At 34.5% G+C, this 27,416-nt stretch overlaps 4 protein-coding genes, 1 long non-coding RNA gene and 1 pseudogene across 6 annotated transcripts; 2 read left to right on the top strand and 4 right to left on the bottom strand.

Annotated features, from left to right (window-relative positions):
* The first annotated feature begins 2,593 nt into the window (after positions 1–2,593).
* LOC120193674 lies at positions 2,594–3,418 on the top strand. The gene is made up of 4 exons (XR_005522874.1): positions 2,594–2,669; positions 2,819–2,905; positions 2,978–3,102; positions 3,379–3,418. It is a non-coding gene; the product is annotated as an uncharacterized LOC120193674 (long non-coding RNA).
* A 699-nt stretch (positions 3,419–4,117) lies between these two features.
* LOC120193517 (deoxycytidylate deaminase-like) lies at positions 4,118–6,118 on the bottom strand. Its single transcript, XM_039196001.1, has 9 exons — positions 5,800–6,118; positions 5,636–5,711; positions 5,438–5,477; positions 5,288–5,346; positions 5,156–5,193; positions 4,915–4,978; positions 4,648–4,701; positions 4,443–4,541; positions 4,118–4,309 (listed from the first exon to the last, which is right to left on the bottom strand). Exons 1-9 carry the CDS (start codon positions 5,985–5,987, stop codon positions 4,253–4,255), a joined length of 675 nt encoding a protein of 224 aa, XP_039051932.1. The 5' UTR covers positions 5,988–6,118; the 3' UTR covers positions 4,118–4,252.
* Positions 6,119–8,278: 2,160 nt separating this feature from the next.
* On the top strand, positions 8,279–9,871 carry LOC120193686. Of its 2 annotated transcripts, none has more exons than XM_039196119.1 (3): positions 8,279–8,546; positions 8,630–8,722; positions 8,821–9,871. In XM_039196119.1, the coding sequence occupies exons 1-3, from the start codon at positions 8,499–8,501 to the stop codon at positions 9,760–9,762; spliced, it is 1,083 nt and encodes a 360-aa protein (XP_039052050.1). In that variant the 5' UTR covers positions 8,279–8,498; the 3' UTR covers positions 9,763–9,871. The 2 variants fall into 2 exon arrangements, with proteins under 2 accessions (XP_039052050.1, XP_039052051.1); XM_039196120.1 differs by having other exon boundaries at positions 8,280–8,525; positions 8,639–8,722.
* Positions 9,872–10,605: 734 nt separating this feature from the next.
* On the bottom strand, positions 10,606–12,231 carry LOC120193513 (protein transport protein Sec61 subunit gamma-1-like). The gene is made up of 3 exons (XM_039195997.1): positions 12,057–12,231; positions 11,833–11,948; positions 10,606–10,847 (listed from the first exon to the last, which is right to left on the bottom strand). The coding sequence occupies exons 1-2, from the start codon at positions 12,148–12,150 to the stop codon at positions 11,833–11,835; spliced, it is 210 nt and encodes a 69-aa protein (XP_039051928.1). The 5' UTR covers positions 12,151–12,231; the 3' UTR covers positions 10,606–10,847.
* Positions 12,232–13,381: 1,150 nt separating this feature from the next.
* Positions 13,382–16,271, bottom strand: LOC120193515 (annotated as a pseudogene).
* A 6,934-nt stretch (positions 16,272–23,205) lies between these two features.
* LOC120193555 (curved DNA-binding protein-like) lies at positions 23,206–24,123 on the bottom strand. The gene is made up of 3 exons (XM_039196042.1): positions 24,060–24,123; positions 23,774–24,012; positions 23,206–23,436 (listed from the first exon to the last, which is right to left on the bottom strand). The coding sequence occupies exons 1-3, from the start codon at positions 24,121–24,123 to the stop codon at positions 23,206–23,208; spliced, it is 534 nt and encodes a 177-aa protein (XP_039051973.1).
* Positions 24,124–27,416: the final 3,293 nt, after the last annotated feature.

A 27,416-nucleotide genomic window follows, 5' to 3' on the forward strand; every position in this document is an offset into this window, starting at 1 on the left:
TTGATCGAATACTCATCTCTAGATAAGTAGATAAGCATGTAAGCAAACCGAACATTCAGTGAATCGTTTGGTGGGAAGTTCGTTTATTTATTAAACGAATGAACATGTACAAAATTTTTTATGTTCGTTTAATTAAATGAAAGAACACGAACAAATGACTCGTTCATTCATTTACGTTTGTGAATGTTCAGTAATTCGTTCTATGTTCGATAATCTATCCATTTACGTTTGACAATTTATTTGTTTATGTTCATTTGTTTAATTTATATTTATCTTCGTTTATTTATTCTTTTTAAGAATTTTTGTTTGATTTAAAAGAAAGTTACATCTTATGTTCGTTTATTATTTTAACGAACGGACATGAGTTAATATGAACAAACTATATTCCTTAATGAATGAACACGAACAAAAGGATTTGTTCGTTTAATTGTCTGTGTTTGTTCGTTTTTTGGATTAAAGTTAAACAAACGAACATGAATATATCCTCGTTCATGTTCGTTCGAGTCGTTTACATGCCTTTTCCTATAATAAGGTTGGAGCAAATAGGGGATTTGACCTGTAAAATTATGAGTATAGTTCTTTGAATTTTAAAGTTTTAAGGTAATACAATGATAAAATTATAATTTAATTCCTTAAACGATAGAATTTCAATCTAATCCTTTTGAAGTTATATAATTATAAGTTAAAACATTATTAGAAGTTTTAATTTTCTTTCCTTATGCCTTCATCTTAGATTATGGCTTTAATTTGAAGAACTAACACAGGTCAGTGTCACCCATATGCATGGATATTGCATGGTTTCCTTGCTAAGCAAGTATTTATATTATATACATGAATAGAACATAAAATATATCATTAATTATTTTTGAATTGTTAATTTTAAAAAAAAAAATAAAACCCAAAATTAACGAAGAATGCGAATTGTTCTAATAAATCTAGAAAGATGGTTTTATTATTTTATTTTCTTTCATGTCATTATATTGATAAATAAAAGAGGTTGACAGGCACTAACATGGACATGTAGGGTTGACAAAATTCCTATATGTGTATGAAATAATTAATTAAGACTTTAGTGTTGGAGGTGGGTGGCGTATCAAACTCTTTCCTTATTTGATTACTTGTTTCTATTTAATTTAAGATAAATATTGAATTATTTATTAAACCCGTCAAACTCTTACTTGAATTTGAGCAATTATGTATGTAAAGCATATATGTATTATTAATAAGTTAAGAAAATTCTAAATAAATATTACTTATAATCATATCAGACTATTCAAAATAAAGATAAAAATTAAATTATGAAACAGAAAAAAATGAAATAATATGTATAATTATTGATCTATAAGATCATATGTGATGGTAAAGTTTATTATATATTTTAAACAAAATTATGTTTAAATTTTTGAATAAAATATTATTAAAATTTGTAAATTCCGAACATGAATCATAAAATGAACACAAAATCTATATATATATATATTGATTGCCCACATAATTTAATGAAGTTTGGTGTTAGAAAATGAAGTTTAGCTAAATCCTAATTTATTTACTTTTTTATCTAATATAACTTTATAGATTATCTTTAGGGAAAATATAATTTTATTTGGTCAAAAAATAGATAAAAAATTAATTGATTAATTTCCCAATTGATGATTTAATTAATTTATTTTCAAAAATTCAAAGGTCGAGTAAAAAAAATTCAAAAGTTTTTTTTATTGTTACTACATTTGTTGGGTCATTCATCTCTCTTAGGCCTATAGACCCAGACAAAAGTAGCCTTGGGAAGTTTAGGCCTATAAACCATATTTAAAGGGTTTACAATCAGCTACTAGAATTATCCATGCACTTCATCCAGTTATAACAATCCTAGCCACCTAATATGACAGCTGGAAGGCCTAAATAACAACCTGCCAACATTCTCCCCGCTTCCCCACATTCTCAGAAACATCTAACTTTTGTCTAAACATCTCAAAATAGGAACGAGATAAAAGTTTAGTAAGACCGTCAGCCTTTTGAAACTTGGCTGGAACATAGTTGATAAGAACACTCCTAGAAGCAACCTTCTCCCTGACAAAGTGAAGACCCAACTCGATATGTTTCGACCGAGAATGTAAAATCGGACACTCAAGCCTGAAGGGGTTTGTGCCGCATCTTTGCCAACAACCATGGTAAGTTTTTTCTCTTTTTCAGGATCCTTCGTCTTTTTCTTGTTTGTAGTACTCATGCACGCATTAGCACATGAACATACAGAATGAATTCGTCTACTTATATATATGGAGAGAGAGAGAGATACAATTATAATGCATGGATGATTCTACCTATACTCTCTCTCACACGCATATGTTCACATACATATATGGATGCATCGAGGCATGCGTGTCAATGTGTGTGCATACATGTGTACTTGTTTATGTCTTGCATTTGTAAATGTGCTTGTTTATTGTCCTTTCAGCATGTACTATTTGGCACCTAAATCATTACATTGAGTTTTAGCATCTTTATTAGCAAAAATCATTAAGTTGTCAGTATACCTTTTGGTAGAAGAACTTTTCTCATCCTTTTCCTAACATCCAGTATATGAACTAACTTTTCAGGGAGTTGTGGCTGGGCTTCTAGTCCAAAATACACTAAAATTCTTGTTGGGATTTGGACATGTTTCTCCCTACTTGGTAAACCATACATCAATCCCTCCCATCTGTGTAAACGGTGTCTCTAGTTTAATCCTTTGCTTTATGTTTGCTGTTCTTACCGGGTTACTAATGGCTTCTGGTGCTTACCTTTGGTTTTTGATAGATTTTTGCTCTGTTGCTGATTGAAGGGATACAGTTCTCTTAAAGATTTCTTCCCAACAATGACAATGAAGCCAAATCCCCAATGTTCAAATACTGCCTGTCTGGAGCGGCAGGTAAGAGAAAGACATCTGTCTTTTCAGTATTTCGGTTTTCTTCTTCTTATGGAATGGATCATTGCTTTGCAGAAAGAATACATTCTTGCAAAGCCAGCCAGGGATGCTGCGACAAAAGCCAAGATGGAGGCTGAAGCCTCAGCTGTAGCAGCAGCAGGAGATGTGCCACTTCATGTCGATAATGAACGGAACATAAGGTACAAATCACAACTCCGGAAGATGGACTAGTGCCATTTTACACAACCTTCAACTCAAATTATGGAAATTAATACTCATTTTATTTTTGGTTTTCAAAGTAATATATTTCTGACATTTGTCTGGATTTACAAATTTATATAATGATTGACTGATGTAATTCCTATGAAGTTAAAAGATGTTATAGATATTTTGCATTTATTGTATTCATGGATCATATCGTTGTATGGTTTTTACTTCGGGAGATTAACCAGCTTATTCAATTTTGTTTTTTGCAGTGTTGTCGATGATAATGAGCAAGAGGAGTGTATTTCTTTTCTATGCTCTGTTTTGAACATTCTTCAAGTTTTCCATTTGCCGGTTTTTCTTTTGTATATGATTGTATCATCTTCTTACTGAGTTCTGAATATGCGAATATAGGTCCTTTATACCAAATTTTTAGAATTAATACGTCCAGTCGCTTGGGCACAGTTTCCATACCAAATAAAAAATAGCCGTCTTAGCTGCTCATCGCCACATGGTAATAGCCGGTAGCATGCGGTTCTCATCCCCTTTATAAAGATTAAGTGTACACCAAAATCTCGTTATGGGATCGGTTTTCTACATTCAGCATGACTGCCAAGACATTTGGTATAAAAGTGCAACGACATCATTCTTGTTTTCTTGATTTAACATACAGATGCACTTCCTGAAGGCCTCACTCATGAGCTCCCAAGTGCCGATGGATTTCAAAAGCTCCAGCCATCGGAGGCCACAGATACCACTATTGATGACCTTGAAGATCTCCAGAGGCAACTTGATGCTCTGAATGCTGATTAATGCCCTGACACAACTTGGTTAGGAACACTCCTAGAGTTTTAAAAGTGTTTTTGGGGGTTTCAACATTCAAGCAAATGATCCAGCCATTCCCAAAATTTTATACCTTTTAGTGTTTAACAGAGTTTCATCCAATCAACAAATCTATACTATGCCAAAAGTTTTGGAGCTTGCAGTCATCTTAAATGAGCATATATTATTTTCTCAAGCATATCTATATTCGATAATCATCCCAAATCAGAACATAAATAGTTACTGTGCTACAGTTACAACATCGGATACAAAATAAGTAACAATCTTGTTTGTCAAGATGAAAACTGATACATGGATCTAAAACTACAGCTCTTTGAACTGCAACAGAATCTGGTCCATCTGTGGCTGATGTTTTCTGACCTGCAAGAGAAAATACAGATTCATTTCAGAAACGTAGTACTCTCATCATGAAGCTTCAATAGTTCAAGATAGATTTACTGAATAAAACTAAGACTGCGGTTTTCATCGAACTGTAGATGAAGGCTTATGTTACCTTAACACCAGCCATTGATAGCAGCTTGCGCGAAGCAACATACACGGTTTCCGTATTCAGTCGTTTTTCTATAAAATATATGACTTCTGAGACACCTGACTGCATGATAGCCAAAGCCATAGCCGGTAAACCACAATGAGGACCTAGCAAGCATAAAGAAGACAAATTGGTTTGAACTTTGAAGTTGGAAACATTGGAACCAAACCTGAATGATTATCTTTGCACATTCATTGCAAGGGAACATGGTCACGTAAAGCCTCTGCAAAATTTTACCACAAGATGGAAGATCCTCTCAGTACCATTACTAGTAAGCCTTTAAAAGAAAGGTAATTGAGTACAAAAAATCATAAGAAAATACTAATATAAAGTTTTCGTACTATATTTTGACTTTGAGTCATTTAAATTTCGAATCATGAGCAGTATCAAGCATTGCTGGTTCATGCATTTAGCAACGCCAGAGAAGTTAACTGACCTGACCAGCTGCAGATGCATGATTTGTATTCAGGATCGCATTGACTTCAGCATGACAAACATAACTAAAACAGATGATTCAAAATAAGTATTGAACTTAAGTATTAAGGACGCATGCAATCAATGACAAAAATGATTTTAGATTCGATGAAAGTAGAAGCAACTAACTCATATTCTGGGCATACAATTTGATCAAAACACAAATCAAGATGCGTGAGAGATCAGGGAAACATGGTACTCACGGATACTTTGTCTCCAGTGGATCTCCAGATTTTGACATCTGAGACATCATTAAAGGCACAAATTTATTACAGGGTCTAGGCCTTAAAAATGTTGGAACTTTGAAGCTTATGCATTCATAACATAAATCAAACCTTTGCCCAAGGAAGCTTGTCATCAGAACAACCTCTCGGGAATCCATTATAGCCTATGCCTGACAAAAAAAAAACTAGAATCCATAAACAATGTCTGCCTTGTATTGCTAACTTCAACTCTTACGATTGCAATTCAAGCAAAAATCTTACCAAGTATTATACCGTTTTGACTCACCAAGCATGCACCAACCTGAAAAAACAAAACAAAACAAATACTAAAATCAAAGTTCACAGTATTAACCTAGTTTTTCAAACAAACATGCCAACTACAAAATTAAGCACTTTGGGTAGCTACGATTATACATGATTTAATGGAAAATTGAAACCTCTTAACAAAAAAATTATGACCTGCCTGTTTGGGTCTTTGGATCTCTTAGCAGATAAGAATGCAATTGACATAAAATAGTCATCCCAAGACATATATCTGCAACAAAACACAAATTACCTACTTTTAAAAATAAAAGTAGAGGAGATTTTGAACCAAGAATACGAATTACAAGTATTTTACTAACCCTTTGCGTTTCGAAGGGTCGAAAGGATCATGAGAGGACCGATTCTTTGAAACGTCGCCGTTTTTGTACGAATTGTTTCGAGAAGATTGTTTACTAGGGTTGGAGAAGAATGTATGGTAAGCAAAAGCAGAGGCTAAAGCACCAAAGAGAGTGGCCGTCGAGACCAGGGCTACGTCTCGACCGTTCATAGGGGAAGCAGGAGAAGGGATTATTCCTGGAGGAAAATGCGAGAAAATCTACGGCAAAAGTTCTACTTCCGCCAGAAAATGTTTCTGAGCTGAGCTTCTAAGAACAGTGGAGGGAAAGTTGAGGAAGCGCGGGAGAGCGCATAATTTAATCCAAAGACGACACTCTTTCTTTATAATTGATATGGCCATCACTAGTTTTGTTTGATTTTATTTTGGTCACCCACTATTTTAAAATTCCAATTATTATTTATGTTCCATTTTAATAACTTAACTATTATTTTCTTAAAATAATGTTTAATACTACGTTTTAGTTTCATTTTGGCCATTCGCCGTTAAAAAATAGACGATGATGCTGATATGTCACCATTAGTGGTGAATCCAAAATTATTTTTTATGGTGGATACATATGTATTAATAATAAAAACTTTTCATATGAGACAGACACAAATGAAATTCCAGGGTGGGTGTTATCATAAGTTAATATCACGTCAACATTGAAAATTTTTAAAAATATCATGTCAATACTTCTGTTAATATTTTAATGGTAGATGATCAAAATAAAACTAAAATGTAACATTTAGTATCATTTTGAAAAAAATAATAGATTGGTAACCAAAAGGGAACAAAAATAATTTTGAAATACTAAACTTGTAGTTTATCCTTTAATTTATTCTATCTATAATATCACGAATCAAACCCTCAACCTTTAAATTAATTAATAATTAATTGGGCCATCTTTAATTTTGAATGCTCGTCTTCTCATATTTGGTCCAAAATACTTCTGATATCACTAAGCCCATTACTTGTGAAGTTGAAATAATAAACTAGTGGCGAGTAAATAAACAAATAAATCGAAAATTAAATTTAATCATAATAATAAGTTTAAAAATTATAATTAAATTAAATTTATATTTTTTATAAAATAAAATAAGTATTTTGTGTCTCAAATAATAAAATATAACCAATAAATAAAAAATAACAGAATTTTAATCACACGTGAATATGATTTTTCATATTTTTTATTTTTATAAAATTTACAATTTCAATATAATTGTTTAAAAGTTTAAGTGACTTTTATAAAACTAAATAATTATAATAACCAAATTTGACATCAATATAATTGTTTTTGAACAATAAATTTAATAATCATGAAAATAGAATATTCGAATGCCTCAAAATAAAAAATAGAGAAAATATGATAAAAGATGGTGAAAGGGAGAGAGAAAAGAGAGTCAAAGTATGAACTAAGCCTTGTTTTGTAGTCGTTTTCATTGGGGAGCTTCAAGGAAGCTCCCATGGCGAATACTTCAACCAACCCATTTACTAAATAATATTATGCTCTTAATTATATTTATATTTCTAAAATTAAATTAAAATTATCATTTTTATAATAAATTTTTACATTATTTGATCTAAATAAATCAAACACCATATATATAATTCTTATGCGGTACTATAATTGTTTATTTTTTATTTAACCAATATTAAAATTATATAAACTTGTATTCTATTTTTTTATTTTTTGAATAGGAGTATGATATTTATGAATAAATTAATGCAATTGGGTGGTTAGGTTCAACTGGAAATTGGTGTTTGAATAGTTTTATTTAAAAGCATAGAAATCCGAATTAATTAAATTTGTTAATGCCAATTTGCACATAAAATTAAGTTTATATTTTATAAAGTTGCCTTTGTCTATTTGTAAGGTCTTAATCAAGGGCATCTCTGTAAAGAGCATAATTTATAGCCTTTTGAATTCATTGTTTATTTGTAACACAGTTATATATATATATATATTTGAGGATTCCATGTTTCATGGTGACTGCTAAGTTTAGTTTCTTGCTAAGCAAGCAACTATTCGTTTTTGTGAGAATTTAGAGCTACAAATTTACAGTCCCAATGAGCTCAACTCGCCATATTGTTTCACAATTCTAAAAGGGTTGACTCCAAACATGGTTTTCCGACCCTCAAGATTCCTTCCACACTCAACTTTGCTAGAAAAATATAATATCTGGAAATGGTCACTATCCATTCAAGAATTTTAAATTCCCAAGCTGACGTTTCCTCTATAATTCATTTCATTTCCTGTTCTGTTATTTTAAACAAAAATCATATCAGAACTCAACTCCCATTTGAATCCATCCCAGGGCAAAACCTTGAACCTCCGACTATTGCACATCGAAGCATATGTTATTCGACTTGGCGAGTGTTGGATTCGAATACGTGTCGCATTTCAGATTCGAATAAAATGAACGGTCTGAGTAACAGAACCTCTAAAGCTCTCTGATATTAACCATTGCTGTTGTCACTGTCGGTTAATCTTTATTCATCAGAATTTCTTATTAACCTTCGATATAAACTCTCAAATGGAGCAACAGATGTTCTAGTTTAACTTGGTATTCTTTTCTTTTTTTCTCTCATTGTTGCATATCTTCCTTCATTGATTGTTCCATTTCTTGAAAAATTCCCCAGTTTTGGTTCAAACATCTGTTTCTCTTGTCCCAATTTTCCATGGTGTATAAGAACAAAAACGAGGTGGTTTCACATGGAGGATCCAAGGTGAAGTAATTTATCCCACAGTTTCTGTAACACACGCTTTTAACCCAGGATTCTCATTGAAGTGTTTTGACCAACAAAATTAGGGTTTAATGGAGAATGAAATCAAAGAATCCCCTTTGGCATCTATGCCCAGATTGCCTATACAGAGTAGCAGACCAAGCAGCATGGTTGTTAAGGTAAACAATTCTTGCCATTTTTTGTTTACTTTTCTTACAAGTTTCTGCAAGTTTCACCATTGAACTAAGTTTTGGTTGTTGCGTATGATGAAAAACAGAAAGCGCATACCGTGATTCCGGCGCATATCGTAGCCGAGGCGATCTCGACGCTTCATGGCCTCGACCTCAGATGGTCGGGGCCGATCACACCGACGGAAAGGGAGTATGTTGAACAATATGTGTTGGCAAAATATCCACAATATGCAGGTCAAGTTGAGTTAGAAAATATAGACCTTTCTAGTCTTTGTATCAATGAAGAGTCCTCTGAGTCAGCAATTGATGATAAAAAGAAATCACCAAGAACTAGTTTAAGGGAGTCCTCTTCGCCTTTCTTTGGAAGCAACCATCCCGACTTGGACCGGATTCAATTGGAGCCATCGAGATTGCTTGACATCCTCACAAAGAAATCGTCCTTTCCTGGAAGTTTCATTTCGATCCCAGAAATCCAAGCTCAAAACAAAGTTCTGAAACACTGCGGATTACCGGACGACGACTACCTCGTTCTCTTCACACCGAACTACAAGGATGCAATGATGCTTGTAGGAGAAAGTTACCCTTTTTTTAAAGGGAATTTCTACATGAGCATCATTGGTGAAGAACTTGATTGTGCGAGAGAATTTGCCAGTTACAAGGAATCAAAAGTGATATTGGCACCAGAAACATGGTTGGATTTGAGAATCAAAGGATCACAACTCAGCCAATATTTCAGGAAAAAATGTAAGCATAGCCCCAAAGGATTGTTCTCATATCCAGCCGATGTTAATGGAATGCGTTACTCCATGCATTGGATTTCGGAAGCTCATAGGAATTCATGGCACGTTCTGCTCGATGCAACAGGTATAGTCGTCGGACAAGACCGGTTGAACCTCGCGCTTCATCGACCTGATTTCGTGCTTTGTAGTCTGGAGAATACACATGCCCAACCATCAAGGATAACTTGCCTTTTGGTGAGGAAGAAATCGTTTGATACAACAACATCTACATCTCAGATCAGTGAGTGAAACATGGGGATTAGCTTATTCGAATACGTTATATCACATGTTTCAATTGTTTTAATATTTATAGCTATATATATATTGGAATTTTGAACAAATAAAATGAGTTTTTCATGAGGAATTAACCGTGGAATTAATGCTTCAAAGATATGATAAATGATCAGAATTGCAAAAGTTTCTAAGGATGTTTGCTGGGAATTTTAAGATCACGCTTCTCCTTTTCAGTGTAAATTTCTTGCACAATGGATCAAAGCAATTGTGAATATGGGAGTAAACCATAACTCTGGTTTATTTTAGGGGTGTGCTTAGCAGGGTTGGTATCTCGAATTACCCGATAATTTGGGTTCGACTTTTAAAATAACTCGAATTCGGTTCAATCATTATCGAATTGAATTTGCGCAATTTAAGCTACCAAGCGAGTCTAAAAGGGCCAAACTTTCATCATTTGGTAAGGGTTCAAGTGAAAAAATGTGTTTCAGAACTCCGAATTCGAAGGAAGCAACGTCTTCCCCGGGGTAGTAAGAAACATCGACTTCCATTCATATCAGCAGGAAGTGCTAATCTTATATCCTACCAAACATCATCGATCACAATTAAGATATCTCCTTGGCTTCCACAACTACCGATGTCTCCACCAAGTCTCGGTAGCTTATGTAGCCAAGGTGATATTATCACGGATTCGAACTTTTCTTTTCCCTTGTCATGGAGCTCTTTGATCATGGGTTTGAATAACTCTATGACAACATATTTTCGTGAGACAGTGATCCAGGCACAACAATCAAAATGTTGCTCGACAATTTTTTCCCATAGCAACGTCCTACTTGGTGTAGAAAGATTTTTGCTCGACAATTTACATAACTCAAACTTTGTGTGAAATTTGTCCGAAATTGTCATAATACTGAAACTATTATATTAACCATAATCTATTACAAATTTCTCAAAGAAACTCCAAGTGAGCTCAGTTTTGATTCAAGACTACCGGTTCAACTACCAAAATGTAAAATAAGTGCAGCGCTGGCATTATAGCATTCTTCTTTCACAAGAATCTGCAACAATCCAACTGGTCATATCCCCCAGCAGTTTCTACAAGCCTGCAAATTCATATACCGAGAACCAAATCATAAAGATTTAAAATTGGTATCCATCAATATCTAAGAACTACAAGTACCAAGTATTAAAACCTATAAATTTGTATTGATGTTATTCACTATCAAAGACATCTACACTATTAAAGGTTATTCACTCAAGAAACACACTTTGCTAAATCACAAAACATCAGAACTAGGCCACGAGATTGTGTTTCACAGCTATACACGAGGGCCGGAAATGAAAGCTAAATAAGAATAGCAGCCTCAACTATTGTCTTAAATTTAGCAAAAAGAAACTAATAAACAGAAGCTGGATCTCAGAAGCAATGTCCCTATAAAAGAATAATTAGATTTAGAGGTAGTATAAAGAAAAAGGTACATCATAAACTCATTTGTCCGAACCAAAGGAGAAACTAGAAAGGACCCGACCAATGTTTTTTAGATCCAACATAGCATCAGTAATGCTACAGATGATACAAACACACATGCATATATCAAATTCAACATAGCATCACTAGGGAAGATCATAAATAAAAGATTCGATGAAATCGGAATTCGAAATAGTCTTAATCCTCGGATCCAAGCAAGACCCAGGTGAAATGCTAGTTTGTCAAAGAAGGAATGAAGATGCTGGTTTTACAAGCATATAGAACAAAAGACATTACATTTTAACAAATAAATCGAAGGGCCTCCAGTGGAGAATCAATAAGCCAACTAAATCTTCTAAAACTACAGAGCGGTTAATAAGGTAATCACTTAAGTACAATGGGTTAGGCGAAATTTTCCAATAAATTTCGTTCGTAAGCAACAGAACCAAATTCAGTTATATGAAAAAAGTCTATTGCTTCAAAACTTGATCATTTTTAGCAGATTGACTATAATTCTTCTTCCATAAACACAGTAAAAATCATCGAATTTAGATTCATGCGAAAGAAAATAACCCGTTTTAAATTAAAACTTGCATGCAAAATCATACAAGGAAAATTACCTAAGCAGATCCGACGATGATGTTGTTGATAGGAATAAAGATGAGCTTAACGAAAAACCCGACAAATCCCATCACCACGAAACCAATCGCTGTACGGAACGCCACCTTCGTGAACTCTGTATACAAAGCAAAAAAAAAATCCCCAGAAATCAGATCCTGAAAAAAAAGGAAAAAAACCAACAGATCCAATTTTGAAAAACAAGAGGGAAGAAGAAAGGGGATACCTTTACGATCGGGCTTGTGGCAACGCTTGACGAGGCGGACGCTTTCCTTGGCGAAGTCTCTCAAAGGATCTACGACGTTGTCAAGGGCGTCCATTTCTATCTCTCTATCAAAATCGAATGCTAAGATTTAAGAGGAGAGAATTCGAAGATATTTGTTTTATAGGAGACGGACGATTTTGAGAGGAGGCGTGGTGTAAATGCAAGTTCATAAAACGTCATGGGTGTCGGATTCGGCCTTATCTGTGTCAATGGGCCTCTGGCTTGACCACCTGCCACCTTCGGCCGGCTTAGCCAACCTTTCCTTAGATTTAGACGGGCATTAGGCCAAGATTTTGGACCGTGATTCGGTTCCAAAATTCAACCCGGCGACCTTTTCCACTTTTCATATATATGTTGATATTAATAATATTATCTTTTTAACCAATTCGAAATTAATATGAGACAAATCTTCAATCAAGATTTAATCTTTTTATCGAGTCTCCTTGTTGATGGTAAGAGGTGAGTTACGAAAGTTACAGACGATTAACTTATTTTAATCTGAACAGTTTAATATGATTATAGATTATTCATTCTTTTTAATTTAAACAAAAAATCATAACCTGTTATTTTAGGAAGAATGACGATGACAAACATTATTAGAGAGAAACAAAAAAAGATAATTCAAGAGAGATCAGGTCCTATCTGTTGTGCCGGAAGATTTGTATATTTTTTTTTTGGATAATTAAACATTTAAATTACCTAAAGATTTGTATATTGATTCTTAGTGCGTGCAACATCAGATCATGATCGTGATTGTTATTTGTAAGAGAAAACGAATTGAGCTGATTATTAAGTAATGGATTTTGTCCTGTATGGATTTGGCAACACTCCGATCAAAGGAGTGTAACGATGTAGAACTCCAGAAACTTGGACAAGCGCAGCGGAAGATATCGAGAGGAAGTGCAGCAAACTTGTCCAAAAATGGATATAATGACATAATCTTCTAAATATACTGAAAAGCTTCAAGAATTAAACATTACTCATTATATATATGATATCCGACATTTCACAAATCTGGATAAACTGCTACTAATGGGAAAGCCATAAACATAAATGATGACAAGTCTTACAATTAAAAACATTTGGACAGCAAAAGGAAGCTCTTAACTATGGTGTTTCTCAGGACTCGAATATAGATAAGCAAATATATTTTCCATCTTTTTCTAAGTTTTTCTACGTATTCGGCGAATCACATCCATATAATGCATTGGATATAGGTGTGAATGCTTCAACAAAAGAAAAAGAATCGGAGCAACATAGATCATTACCGATAGTCGATCTCCCAAAATAATGCACTTGAAAATTTGTTCTTTCATATGAAAATTTATAAAGATGCACAATGTCTTTTAGAACACAACAAAGGGGGATAATTAATCCCAGAGCTGCACAACATTTGATGATATTTTGATTAGGCAAAGTCATAGCAGCAAAAGCCATTTGTTTTGCTGCACTTCAATTAGTTAAGGGTCTTTCCTAAGTAAATCACATTTAAAAAGTAGCTTTCCATAACCAATGGCAGACAGGTTCACATTCATAAACCACAAGCAACCAAAATTCCCAATTGATTTACCCGAGAGCATCGGGCGATTTGCCACACCATCGAGCAGCTATATTGGACCAATGAATTGCTTAGCTGCAGAAAACAACAAAATTACGTAAGAGTTCAGACAATGGCTGGTATGAAACAATGGTAAATCGCGTGGTAAAGCCAATCCTCTTTCTTTTAATAGACAACCCCACAATTGATGCTCAAATGGAAATATAACTTCGATTTTCCATTTTTGGATATACAAAATGAGAACATCCTTCCAAAGTGGCTTAAACACTAGCAAAATCACCGATTAATAATACAATAATAAATATCAGGCCAGGCAACCCCGAATTACGAAAAGACATGACCAAGGTCAAGCCCTTGGAACACGAAGATAAAAAAAACTAAGAAAAGCAGCAAGAAGAAAAGGAGATTGCATCACAGATGAAAGGAGAGTGCTTTTACATAACCGAAGGGAAATAAACAAAACCAGCATTCTTAACATATACGATAATTTAAAAACAATGCAATGATTAAAAGAAATGTCAGACAGTAAAACATAAAATGCAAGTGTAAAGAATGCAAAAGTAATAAAAACAAACATGCCAATAAGATTAACTATATATATCCTGAATTCCCGATTGCCACATGATTATGTAGTTAAGGAAAAATATTTGGTTCGAAGGAAGTAAAAAATACAACAAGCATAAGCACAGTTGTTGGACTACAGATAAACAACTAAAATAAAAAAGAACCAACCAAAAACCAATCAGCATTCAAGCATGCCTAAGTCCCGTGCCCTATCCCAACTAACGTTTCACCTGTTCTTCACTTCTCTTGCCCATACAACCTTTTTGTTAATCAACGAATTCAAGATGGTGTACAGTACCATTTTGTTCATCACCATAGGAAAATATTTGGTGTCATCTATGTTCTGTCAAGAAATGTCTTCCACGAATTGCTCAAAATAAACTCCATTTTCTGTTGTCAAGCTTTCTGAAGTCTTAATCATCTTGTTTAACAATGTGAAACATAATTTCTCATTCTAAACAGGTTCTACTGTTCTTCCCAAGCTTTCCTAAATGGAAACTATTGCCAGAGAAAAAAAATTATGTTTCATCATATAAAACTAAGGTGTCTATAGGTACACCACCTGCTTAAGTTACACGAAAGCATCATGTGCTACGATGAAGTATCAGCAATATCATCACTGCCTGGCATCAAAGCTTACGGTAAAGCTATGTTATCAATTACAAAACATTGTAATTTAACGTGTAACTTCAACCCACCAATTGGGATTTTCATATCATAACAACTAACAAATTCAACAATGTGTTAACCAGTATTAGCATCGAAACATGACAGCTGATCAAGAAATATTGGAAATACAAACCAGACATCAAAACCTACAATGATCATACTACAATCATCAACAAAAACCCATCAATGTCATTAACCGGTCCTTGACATAAAACGACTGCAACGAAGACATATTGAAAGTACAAACACGCCAACAAGTCCTACAATGATTATACTCAACTAAGCATTATTGAAGCAGCTCCATCATTAAACCATAGTTCAAAGCATTGGAAATAATTTAATTATCAGAAGTTCAGAACCCTACAAAAAAACATAACCAAGAATCTCAAACAACAAATTAAACGTAGCTCTAGCAGATGTTACTTACCCTACAAAATGATTAGAGTTTAAGAAAGAACAAAACTTTCAGTGAAATAAGAGCAAAAATTGTACAAAATCGAAGAAAGTAATTTTCCGCGTACCCTTGTCCGTCAAGATTTCCCTGACCGCCGCTACCTCCGCTCGCAAACGACCCATCGTCAGCCCCCGCCGTCTGCCAAACACTCTGCCAAGCCTGCGAGGGAGGCTGCGCATACATAGCACCAGTGGGGTAGACGGCAGGCCTCCCGATCAACATCCCGCCAGGTCCAGCTGGACTACCAGCAGCCGGATGACCCATGGGAGGGTAAAAGTACGGCACTCCACTAGCGGTGGTACCCACCATCCCACCCAATCCAACATCATCCTTGATATCGTCCTTGGGAACAATATCCACCAAGAAATCGAAAATGTCGGTCCTAGTAATAGCCGCGGTGATGTCATTTTTCTGAAGCGTCCGTTGCTTGTTCTCCTCGGCGTGAAGCCAAGAACGAATGGTAAGCTCCAAAATGAAAAGCTCGCAGGCCTTGGCGAAGAGAATGGGGGCTTCAGCTGAGATCATACGGACATCTTCATCGGCTTTCATTATCTTCTTGATGCGAGCGAGAGGTAGCTGATGGTTCTTGAAGTCGTTGACCTGCTCGATTTCTTGGCGCTGGTAAGACCAAAACATTTGGAGTTGTTGTTGTTGCTGCTGGAGGAGGTGGTGGAAGGTGTGGGCTTAGTGGCAGCAATGGCGGCGGAGGCGGGAGTAGGTGTAATAGAAGAAGTGGGAGGCTGAGGAGGGTAAGAGGAGGACTGGGCTTGCTTGTTGCTGTCCATTGGATGACAAATCAACGGCAGATTCTGAGGCAAATTAGGGGAATTCAGAAATTAATGGATGGATGAGCTTGGGTTTTGATTGATCAAAGGGATATGGTGGGAGATTGGGAAGGTGATTGTATTAATATTTTTAAGGATCAACTACAGCCATTTGCAGCTGATTATATTAATATTTATATATTTAAAATTTAAATAAAAGAAAATTCTTTTACTATCACATAGTTAATTCAGTTTAATAATTAATTTAATGTTTTTATTTTTAATTCTGTTAGACGATTTTTGTAACACCTCAATTTAGGAATTAAATTTTATAATTATAAAGTGGTATTTTTAATTGGTATTTTGGAAAGAAAATTGATGATTAAATTGAAAATTTTCAAAGTTGACAGATCATTTTATAAAATGCAGGAAATCAAGTGGTTAAACTCATAGTTTAACCATTTTTATTTTAGATACAATTATAAGTCTCTTCCCGTATTTTTACGGGAAAAATCTCTTTTTTACTCTCTCCGGTCAACTCACTTTGATCTCCGATCTACTCACCGTTCGGCCTCCATTTGACGAACTGAAACACAATCGTGTTCGTTGTCGACCGATGAACAAAATCCCTCAAACCTTTCGTCGTGAATCCTCGTCGTTCGTTGTTAATTTCAGTCGGAAGTATCGTCGTTTTAACTCAATTTTCGTTGGTTTTTCGTCGATTCACATCGATCCGACCATCCGTTTTCGACACCTCCCACACCATCGTGTTTCTTGCATCGTTCCAAGTCCACTGGTGTCCTCCGTGTCTCCGTCATCGCTGGCGCATGGAGGGATGAGAAAGTCAAAGTTTACGATGTTTCGGAATCGAGCTATCCGTCGTTCAAAATTTTGAACCGAGCTTGGTAAGTGTCTCAAAATGCCATAAAATAATTTTTAGAAAATTTTCTGGGATTTATATGAGCTCCAAGGACGCCGCACGCGCTCCACGCGCCGACCCTTGCGTGTGGGATTGTTCTGCACTGTTTAATAAAAAAAAGAACTCGGGTGCTAGTTTTGTAAATATTTTTAGAATGGTGCCTAATATGTAATTAATTTCTGTTAGGGTGATATTTGTGTAAAACCGTTGATCGTCGTTGACCATAACTTTAACCGTCATTGACCGGCCATTGACTTTTTCTGAGTATACCTATTCTAACATATTTTGATGTCCCGAATCTGTTTTTGTGGTCCATTTCGTCAAATTCGAACCCGATAAGCTGGTTTTCACTGATTTATCACTGATTCGATCCGTTTTCCAGAAATTAAGCTCCGTTTTTTATGTAATTGTTGTTGATATGTATCTGAGGAATTATTGGAAGTTGATTTCAAGATCGAGGTAATACTTTACTACCTCTTTATGCTTTATTGAACATGTTGATATTGGTAAATGCATGAATAAGTTAATGTTTAGTCTCGTTTGTGTAGTTAATTAATTTCTACAGTCGATCCGAATACGGTAAAAATTCGGTAATTGAATATGGTTCAGATGATTTATATAAGAAATTGAAGGATTGTTAGAATTAAAATTACAAGTTCTGTGTTTAGTGATAGAGGAATCAGCTTGGATATGTAACATATAATTTATTTCATCAAAGGTACTTGGATGACAAATTATGAGATACTCTCGTAGGGTAAAATTAAGAAAATACCCTTATGTTGTAAGATGACAAGAATTATCCCTGGAAGTTGGTTAATAACTTTGAAAAGATATATTGATCCGGTAAAATTACAATGTGCATAAGAAATGTTAGTTTTGCTTAGAAGATTTGGATAACTGGTTTTTAACCCAAGAGGGTTTGTGCAAGATACTAGAAGTCTGTTAAGGAATCATTTCAAGATCAGAGAATGTTCAGGAAAGCAATTAACCATGGGATATCTAAATTATAATTATTTTCGTTAAGAGTTAATATCAAAATTATCTGGTTAAGAAATTATGAAAATGCCCTTGAGAGGTAAAAGTAGCCCGAATTTACCCTGAATGGAAAAATACTCAAGCAATCATGCCTAAATCAATGAATTACTAGTTTCATCGTTAAGTTCACACATTTATACTGAATTTTCCTGATAATCCGTAAATCTCCGAATTATGATTAAATACCTGAAGAATAATTTATCGATGAAAAACTTTTGTCAAAATTGTTTGAAATGACTGAAGTAAATGATAAGTTTGAATTAAATAATAAGACATGACGGAAGGAAATGATTGAAATACCCTAGATCTGTAAAATGACCAAAATACCATGTAATGGAAATGACTCAAGAATATCACTAATCCCATGAATGAATGAATATCCTCAAACTTTGGAATGAATGGAAAAACATTGAGCACCAAAATGACCAAAATACCCTTATGGCCTAGACTAAGTAAATGTCTTGGGTTAGTTAAGGAATTCAAATAAACATAGGTGTTGTACTACCCTTAAAAGTTATAGAACACGATTTAAGTGAGTCGATCAATACTAATGATATATTTGTACCTAAATGGCATATATATCACTTGAATCGTTGTTCATCTCCTCAAGTTTGGATTGATGATAATTCTGGAAGTACGCAGCTCAACTCAACTCAAGACTGCATTTGGTACTAAGAAATGGATATTCGTTAGACAAATCAGCCACGAATACCAAATTGAACTGAACAGAAGTATAACATGTATCTGAAATTCAGAAACGTCCTAATTACTCTGGAAAACTCTAGAGTAATAGGAATAGGCTTGACTACTAAACGAATTAAGTAACCTTAATGATGGAGAATTTAGTAAATGATTGGATGAGTCCGGGAATACCAACGAACTTGTATGATGTACGGTCCCTATGGGTTATGAACCAAGAATCAATACGTCATCAATCATTGATATTGTTGTAATGTGGAAAGGAAGTAAAGATTATAGGGATACATGTTTGATTTCTTAAGGTATATTCAGCGATGATTCTGAAGATGATCTATGGACAAGAATTGTTGGTATTATAGAGTGAATACCAAGAAGGGCAATGAATTGACCAGTCAACAGGCATCAGTTCTGAGAGTTGTTCAGCTCAAGTTGTTTGATAATCCGATCGATTGACATGGATGGTAATTTCCCTGAATATTTGTTTCTTCTTTATCAACTCAAATCACTTCGGTTATTCCTAATGCACATGAAATCATAGTGTGATTCTAAGGTATCAACTTTAAATGTATGATTAGACCGGTTAGTGATTGAATCCCTTCAATAGGACCTCGTTCCTGGAATCCGATCAAATTGCAGAAGTTTCCTGTTATCCATACTGATAACTACAAAATGCCTCTGAAAAAATACTTGGATCCTCTAGTGTGTTCCATATGTACTACATGACGATTTTATATGTTTTAAAATGAGCTTTCACTAAAGTATTGATTTACTATTTTATGAACCATGGCAACGTGGTATGTGATTTCCGATTATGGTTTTCACCGAAAAATATGAATTTTTCCTAATTTATGGAATCATGGAAACTGTTGGTTTATGAACCATGGTTTTATGTTTCATTAGTTATACTCAAATTGTTTTAGTGGGATATTATATGGGTAGACTGGAAGTACAGCTCTGATCAAGCTGGTAATTTCATACGGACTTAAGGTGACCCTTGGGTAGGCTCTCACGCCCCAAGGCACTCCATTGGGTCAACCATGAAACTATTTATGGTGTACAGGTGTAAATCAGATATACAGTTTATTTCATTATTATGATTATGACATATTACTGGATAACGGTCCATGTATTACGATTTATGGCTAAAACTGATTGCTACTGGATTTTTATATGGATAAGATTCTGGAGCATGGAGGCACAACCCTGATCCAGCTGGTAAGACCTTACGGACCTAATGATACCCTTAGGTAGGCTCATATGCCCCAAGGATTATCTTAGGTTGGCTCCCTTTGTTGTGTGCTTAGAGTAAGCCTTACAGACGCAGTTCTGGGGAACTGCATAATGGAGTTTGGTTGGAGGGTCCCGCTATGGTTTTAAAAGATTTATATCTTTTCACTGGTTTTGATTGGAACACACTAGACATCCTATTCGATCTCCTGAAAACGCGTTACTTTGAATGTTTCCTATGAACTGAGATATTCATGGCTTCTATTTGATGAACTACCAGTGGAACCTCAGATTATCCCGAAAATTTGTATACGTTTGATTAAATAAGGAAATTATGGCTATCCATTTATCTGCATGTCCTATAGCATCATCTGGTAGTTATGTATTACTGAGCTTTCCAAAGCTCACTTTATTACTTACCATTGCAGGTTAAAAGAATTGTACCAGTACAACTATTGACATCAATAAGGGAGTTCTTCCGGCGTTGTTTGCAGAGTATGGTACATGTGATTAAGGGGCATGCAATTGTATTTTGTTTTATATACGAGTTTGAAAATCTGTTTTATTTATGCATACTGATAAATATTTTATAATTTACATGTTTTAATAAAAGTTTTAAATTTTCCGCTATTTTTACAGTGGGTCGCTCCGGTGGCCCTAATGTGACACTCCAGATCGGATCGGGTTACCCGCATCGGTCTGAGGGGTTACAATTTTCAACTCCTTTTAAAAATATATAAAATAGAGAAAGTTATATGATCTTATTAAAAATGAATATTAAAAAATAATAATTTTAATTTTTAATAAAAATAATCATTTTATTGATTGGGTTCGCGTTAGACAAATAAAATCATACTCAATTTAAAATTCTAATATAAATAATTTACAAAATAAATTAAAGTAAAATTATATATTATATATTTAACTTTTTTATTGAATTTTCTGATTCAATTTTTTAATAAGTATTGTAATAGAAAGAATACGGTTTGAATGACCCTTCGAAAAAATAAAATGTTTATTCATTTATTCTATAATAATTGTATTATAAAATTGGTGAATATTTTTTGCTTTGCCAAAAACCCAAAAAGGTCATTTCCAATTGCATTATATGGAAGAAAATTAAAGAGCATATTTGAATTTCAGGTTTGGTGTTCCTCCTTTGAAGCATAATATTCTAATACTAATAATTACACTTAAAATTCTATAAATTAATAATGTCAGAACCGGAGAAATTTATTAATTTAGAGAGTTATTAATTTATCGATAAATTAATAATTATTAATTTAAAGAGTTTTTAAGTAATTATACTGTACATACCAAATAAAAAGACAAATTAATCTATGCATCTTAGAATTACGTTGCAGCGAACCTTGGGACTCAACGTAAATTAGTAACTACTGTGTTCATATGCATTGGAAATAAGAATAGTTAAAGGAAAACAGACAACTATTGAATCATATTTCAATAGAGTGTAATATTTTTTTCAGTTTCTATGAATTATTAATTTATGATTTTCTTGGGATCGAAAATTATAAAGGGATCTCACGAAAAATTATTATCTTATTATTTTATCAAGTTTTTCAATTTTTTACATTGGCCCAAATCGGGATCGGACAAATTTATTATTTTAGAGAGTTTATTTATTTAAAGAGTTTCTACTGTATTACTATACTAAAACATAACATCAAAAATGTTAAACACCTGTTTTAACGAAAATTTCTATAGGATGAAACCCAAACTCATTTATGAAGAAGAACCTGTTGCTGTGAAGTGAGTTTTATCGATCCCGTCGATTTGCAGCTTTTGCTGACTTCTACAGGCCACATTCCATCGCCGAAGAGAAGAGAAAAAACCTATGATTATTCTATGTTCTTGTACTTGTACTGTTTTTGCTCCATATTCTTTCCTACCACTGTGAAAAATGAAACACCTGTAAAACCCTATGCACCAAAACCGTTTCCCTAGCTATTCGATTTGTTCAGTAGTCGTCTAACATACACAAGCAGCCCGGGTTTCTGGTTTTCCTTTTCTTTCTTGATCTCTTCTTTCATGATGGTTTGTCCAACACCTTCGTCTGTAATATTTGGCTTCATTTCTTGGTCATCATCCACCAGCTCTCTTCCTTTGGATCTTTTTGAATCCACTGACTCCATTTCTTTCACCTGAGCTTCAGTTAATACCTGGAGAAGTTCTAAAGGAGTAGCAGCAGGATCGAGCTTGAAACAGCCCTTACAAGACGTGTGACCTTCTTGACCAGTTAGCAAATAAGAAGGGACCCGGTGAGAGAAACGACACAGCTCTTGAATCACCATGGTTTTACTTGGTCCCCAATGCTTGCGAAACACTCTCTTGATTGAAACCAGGCACTTTAACAAGCGGAGCAACAGCAACAGCAACACCTTGTAGCTCATTGTACTCTTCAAGCACTTCAACCATGTCTGATTTGTGTATGACTTCGACCCGCGTAATCATATTACAATCGGAGGAACAGTTCCTATTAACTCCGTACTTGCCTATCCAGCATTGCTTTTAGAGTTAAGCCAATTCATCCACATTTTAAATGACTTTAACGATATCACCCTATGGATCATAGCATAGTAACGAGGCATTCCATCATCATCATCATAAGCAGCCCAAACCGGGTTCTCACCAGATGACTTTTCTGTGCGATCCTGGTCAAAATCATGAAAATCTGGATCAAGAACACTCATGGACACAGGTTCAGGTCCCATTGTAGCAGGATCAACATCAGAATCGGAAACACAGGACATTTTGGGTTGAATGCTTGATTTGATATCAAAAAACTCTGCAGATTTGTCTGCATCGGGTTTCTTACTTGAAGCATCTTTTCCATTTCCTTCATTCTTCTTGTCCATCTCATCTGAAACCTTGGGTTTATTTGAAGCATTTGATAAAGAAGCTAGGGTCCATGAATTTGTCTTCTTGCGGATTTATTTCCTAGCCATCTCATCAGAATAATCCGAGAGTTCCCAGCTGTGGAGGCTCCTTTATGCTATTACTAGAGATTCCAGCAGCATCCCATTCTTTTGAAGACAAGAAAGGATAATTCCTTCATTTTCCATTGCCATGTGATTTCCTATCTCTGTTGCATCAATTCACCTCTTCTTAGGCCTGAGTTTTTTTTGTTTATTTTTTTGGGCAGGAAGTCGAACCCGAAAACCCAGTACCTAAACAAGCATGTGTTTTTTGAGAAGGAACTCTCATTTGCAGGCTTTCCCCGTCCTGGTACCTGTCTTTGACTCCTTGCGGCTTCTCTTCAATGTTTTACTGACTGGATGAGTATCACCAGCAACTCGAGCGGCGAAAGAAGCTGGCAGTGCCACATTTATGTTACTTGCTGATCCGTGAAATGCACCTGTCTGAGAAAATTTGGTAGATGAGCCCCAGTCAGAAAATCTGTCCCATCCTGCATTATGAACCTGGGGGAACTTCTGTCACTACAGGAAACCCCCGGAAACAGAGTATACATGCTACTTCAATTTAAAGATGGGGTTGATGTCTCAGTAGAAGAAAAAAAAGGGTGCCTGGCAGTTGACAGTCACAAGTAAAATTGAGGTTGACTTAAAATCTGGAGTACACGAAATTCATCTTGCAGGAATAGCAGGTTATCCAAAATGTATCAGTTCTTGCGGAGTGAGAAGGGGCAGATCGGGAATAAGTAGCACCATTTAGATCACCGGTGTTAGAATTATTAAGTATTAACATTGAAGAAATCATGGAAACCATTAGAGCTGGTCACTTCTGTTGATGGGTTCCCATGAAAAACACCATATAACTGCCCCTTAAGTTCCTCTTCTGGTTGTAAGAAATTCTCCTTGTTTTATCAGACAACAAATTCCAATCTTCAGATAGAACTTTGAAAGCCTCCTCTGCACCTACGGATTTGTTTTTGTTCGGATGACGAATGAGAGCCAGCTTCCTGTAATGTTTCCGAATTGTGTCCTCATCGGCATACGGTCGAACATCAAGCACCCTGTACCAATCAACTTCTCCATTGATCTTTTCATCTGCAGATATATATATATGTCAAGGGCTGCAAGCAACTGCGGAAGACCATCGAACTTGGGGTACAAATTTTCAGCCTTCAAAGCAAATCTTTTTGCCCCCACAACATCCATCTCGGCAAGTTTTTTTTCTCCAGCAAACTCTTCAGCTCTATTTCCCTCTTCAATTAATTATCTATATTTGTCCATCAAGACAACATCAGAGAAGATTCCAAAATTAAATAATAATGAAATGTTTACTAAGAAATTCAAATTTACCCCATGACAGAGATTAATTGTGAAAGACAGCTAGTCCTAGTTGAATCCAATATAAGGAACCTTCTTCAGCGAAAAAAGGAAAATAATGTTACACAATTTACTTTCAAAATTTACCTTCTCTCAGTTGCTGTTGTTCAGATTAAAACCCCAAAAGCTCTTTCTCACAAGTTTTACATCGATGCCTGGAAAAAGATTCCAAAAGAATTACATGCAAAGCAAAACAGAGCATACTAAACATGCGAGGAAAATTACCCATTTACACAAATTCAATAGTGGGATAGAAGAATTCTCTGTTCAATTTTTATTTTTTTGCGGATTTTTTAAAACTGAAAGATTAAATAAATAAATAAATAATCCAAAACCTGAGATTTGAGAATTTTAGGTATAATAATATAATACTGCTCATTATTAAATGGATATATGAAAAAAATTGTGCTTTTTATTTATTTATTTATTTATTTATAAAAATTCATCTAAATTCACGTATATAATGATGTTAGAATTTGGTTCATCAAACGAGAATAAAATTCCTTTTAATTACTGGACCACTCCATAGGTTACTCTATTTATTTATATAGGCATAAATCTACCATTTTGTATAGAAATAATATTAAAAAATGTCTTAATATTTGATTAAATAATTATTTAGCTTTTATTCTTTTTTTAGTATTTTAGCTCTCAAAATAATTATTTAGTCAAACGTTAGGGCGTTTTTTTATCATTGTGTCTTTTGTATATTATAAATTATAACTTATTGAACTCATTGAGTGATTTCAGTAGTAAAATAGAATAGTGTTCTTCTTAAAAATCACAGGTTCAAGCAATTAAGTCTGAAGAGTGTATGTGGATACTAATTTGTAAACACCTCAAACTATTAAAAAGAGAGAGAGACAGAGATTGTAACTTATAAAATCATAACTATGATTGAAAATTGTACCTAGAGTTGCATGTACGCATCTTTTGAGGTCATTTCGCGATAGAACTCTTATAAAAGCATCAAATCCACTATGAGAATCAGACATAAGCATCATCGATAAAGAATCTCGATCATTAAGAACAACCATCAACAAACGAAACCAAAAATTCGATTCAAGGACATCAAAGGTCTGACAATACTCACAATTGATGACATCCCAAAACAAAGTAGACCCCAAATCAACAAGGAACAAGAAGGCTAAGACATAATAAATAGGAGGGAACCTAAAAAAAATCATCGAACGATGGCCACATCATCAATCAAAGACAATCATGGAGAAGATGATGGCTTACAACACCATTATCGATCAAGATTCGACAAGATCCATAAATTATTTGCATGAAACAAAAGGAAACATGCTAAAAAGAAGAGAAAAAAACAACAATGGGTGGCGCCGCTCAACTTAATGATGACGACGCCACCCTACGAATGATCAAAGAGAGAGAATCCTTATAAAAAAAGGCAAATGATTTGTCAAAGGAAGAGATGAGGGAGCTGTGTGAAAAAGAAAGATGAAAAAAATGAAGAAAACCCTAAAAACCTAACATATATATAATACCAAAATTCTAATTATCTTAGGTCGAGTCGGATTAGACTTTTATCATAAATCTAGTTATGTCCCAATCTCGACTCCATCTTTCTCAAAATCTGATCCACCCTGTTTTGAACCTGAGTTTTAAAAGAAAAAAATATATCCTATTGAATTGTCAGCCATCTTAAGTCGAGTGTTAAACATAAATGTACACAAAATGTTTGTATTTATTTGTGATTTTTTATATATTTTAGAAAAAAAATATTAATTGATTATTTTTCAAATACATATTTAAATAAATATTTGTTTATTAAATTTTGAATGCACGTAAATGTATGATAAATGAGGTTTGTTCATTATTTTTTTTGTTGCTCTCCCAGTTCTCAAGGTTTTATGTTAACTAATTCAGATCGACTCGCGTTGCACATATGACTTTGATGGGTGAATCTCTCAGTAGGGGTTTTCTGCATACACAAAGACTTGAACTCGAAATCTACTTAAGCGATATCAAGTTGCTTACCACTTGAACCAATCCATTGATAGATTTGTTAATAAATTTAAGAGAAAATAAGCTCAGTGACCAAAAATGCCTTATAATATACGAATTTAACCAACTTTTTTTGGATTTACCAAAATGACCAACAAATTCGCAACGCGAAAGTCAAATTTGCAACGCGATAGTCGAAATTCGCAACGCGATAGTCCAAAATCGCAATGCATTTGTTTCTTAAGAATTTTCTCTAAAAAGATAGTATCCGCGCGGACGTGTCGAAGACACGTATTACCACGACTACGACCACGACCGGACGGGCGGCAACGGCGGTGCGCGAGAGTCACCCTTGTTCTCTTTCACTCAACAAGGAAGTGAGAAATCCAAGCCTTAAATACTCATTCTCAATAGTGTTTCCAATACTATGTGGGATTGAGTATTATCAACACTTGTTTCCAATGCTAAGTTAAAACATTTAACATTTGAAAGTTTGAACACATTTAACCAAGTGAACATCCTTTCGGTGGCCAAGATAATTAAGTTGCAAATTTGACTTTCGCGTTGCGAATTTCCATTATCGCGTTGCGATTTTGGACTATCGCGTTGCGAATCTAGAAACTGAGTTGAAAAATTGGAGTTCGCGTTGCGATTTTGTTGGTCATTTTGGCAAATCCAAAAAAAATTAGTTAAAATTGTATATTATAAGGCATTTCCGATCACTGAGTTTATTTTCTCTAAATTTAATTGTATGCATAGCTAGCAATTACTTTATAAGCTTTTTCTCGTATGAAAGAAATCATTGGATTTTATTTTATAAATAAAAAAACTAACTCCATAATGAAATTAAATTTGAATCGGTTGCCAAAAATGCCTTGAACTTGCCTAATATTTACAATAATTGCCAAGAATGGAAGTTCCATATCAGAATGAGAAACTTCCCTAATACATAATTGGACATTTAAATTTGGTTAGGAGAAGGTTTATTTAGTAATTATTTGAATTAATTAATCACATGCTCTTCAAAAGGTATCATATTCACATATAGAAGGTTGGCTGGCATACGCTCTCCTTATTAGTTACATAAAATTCATACAATCTGGATTTATGTATAAATATAGGATTGTTATTTTATGTATTGACAGTAAAAAAAA

Source organism: Hibiscus syriacus, unplaced genomic scaffold (assembly GCF_006381635.1).
Source record: "Hibiscus syriacus cultivar Baekdansim isolate YM2019G1 unplaced genomic scaffold, ASM638163v2 tig00116996_pilon, whole genome shotgun sequence".
NCBI lineage: Eukaryota > Viridiplantae > Streptophyta > Magnoliopsida > Malvales > Malvaceae > Hibiscus > Hibiscus syriacus.

Coding starts and splice junctions, on each gene's coding strand:
- LOC120193686 (XM_039196119.1), top strand. CDS start 8,499: ATGGTGTATAAGAACAAAAACGAGGTGGTTTCACATGGAGGATCCAAG. Junction 8,547..8,629: donor TTTCACATGGAGGATCCAAG/GTGAAGTAATTT, acceptor CAACAAAATTAG/GGTTTAATGGAGAATGAAAT. Junction 8,723..8,820: donor CAAGCAGCATGGTTGTTAAG/GTAAACAATTCT, acceptor GATGAAAAACAG/AAAGCGCATACCGTGATTCC.
- LOC120193513 (XM_039195997.1), bottom strand. CDS start 12,150: ATGGACGCCCTTGACAACGTCGTAGATCCTTTGAGAGACTTCGCCAAG. Junction 11,949..12,056: donor CCACAAGCCCGATCGTAAAG/GTATCCCCTTTC, acceptor CTTTGTATACAG/AGTTCACGAAGGTGGCGTTC.
- LOC120193555 (XM_039196042.1), bottom strand. CDS start 24,123: ATGGATGTTGTGGGGGCAAAAAGATTTGCTTTGAAGGCTGAAAATTTG. Junction 24,013..24,059: donor TTTGTACCCCAAGTTCGATG/GTCTTCCGCAGT, acceptor ATATATCTGCAG/ATGAAAAGATCAATGGAGAA. Junction 23,437..23,773: donor ACTTAAGGGGCAGTTATATG/GTGTTTTTCATG, acceptor CTGTAGTGACAG/AAGTTCCCCCAGGTTCATAA.
- LOC120193517 (XM_039196001.1), bottom strand. CDS start 5,987: ATGAACGGTCGAGACGTAGCCCTGGTCTCGACGGCCACTCTCTTTGGT. Junction 5,478..5,635: donor CCAAAGACCCAAACAGGCAG/GTCATAATTTTT, acceptor TTGTTTTTTCAG/GTTGGTGCATGCTTGGTGAG. Junction 4,310..4,442: donor TATCAATGGCTGGTGTTAAG/GTAACATAAGCC, acceptor TTTCTCTTGCAG/GTCAGAAAACATCAGCCACA.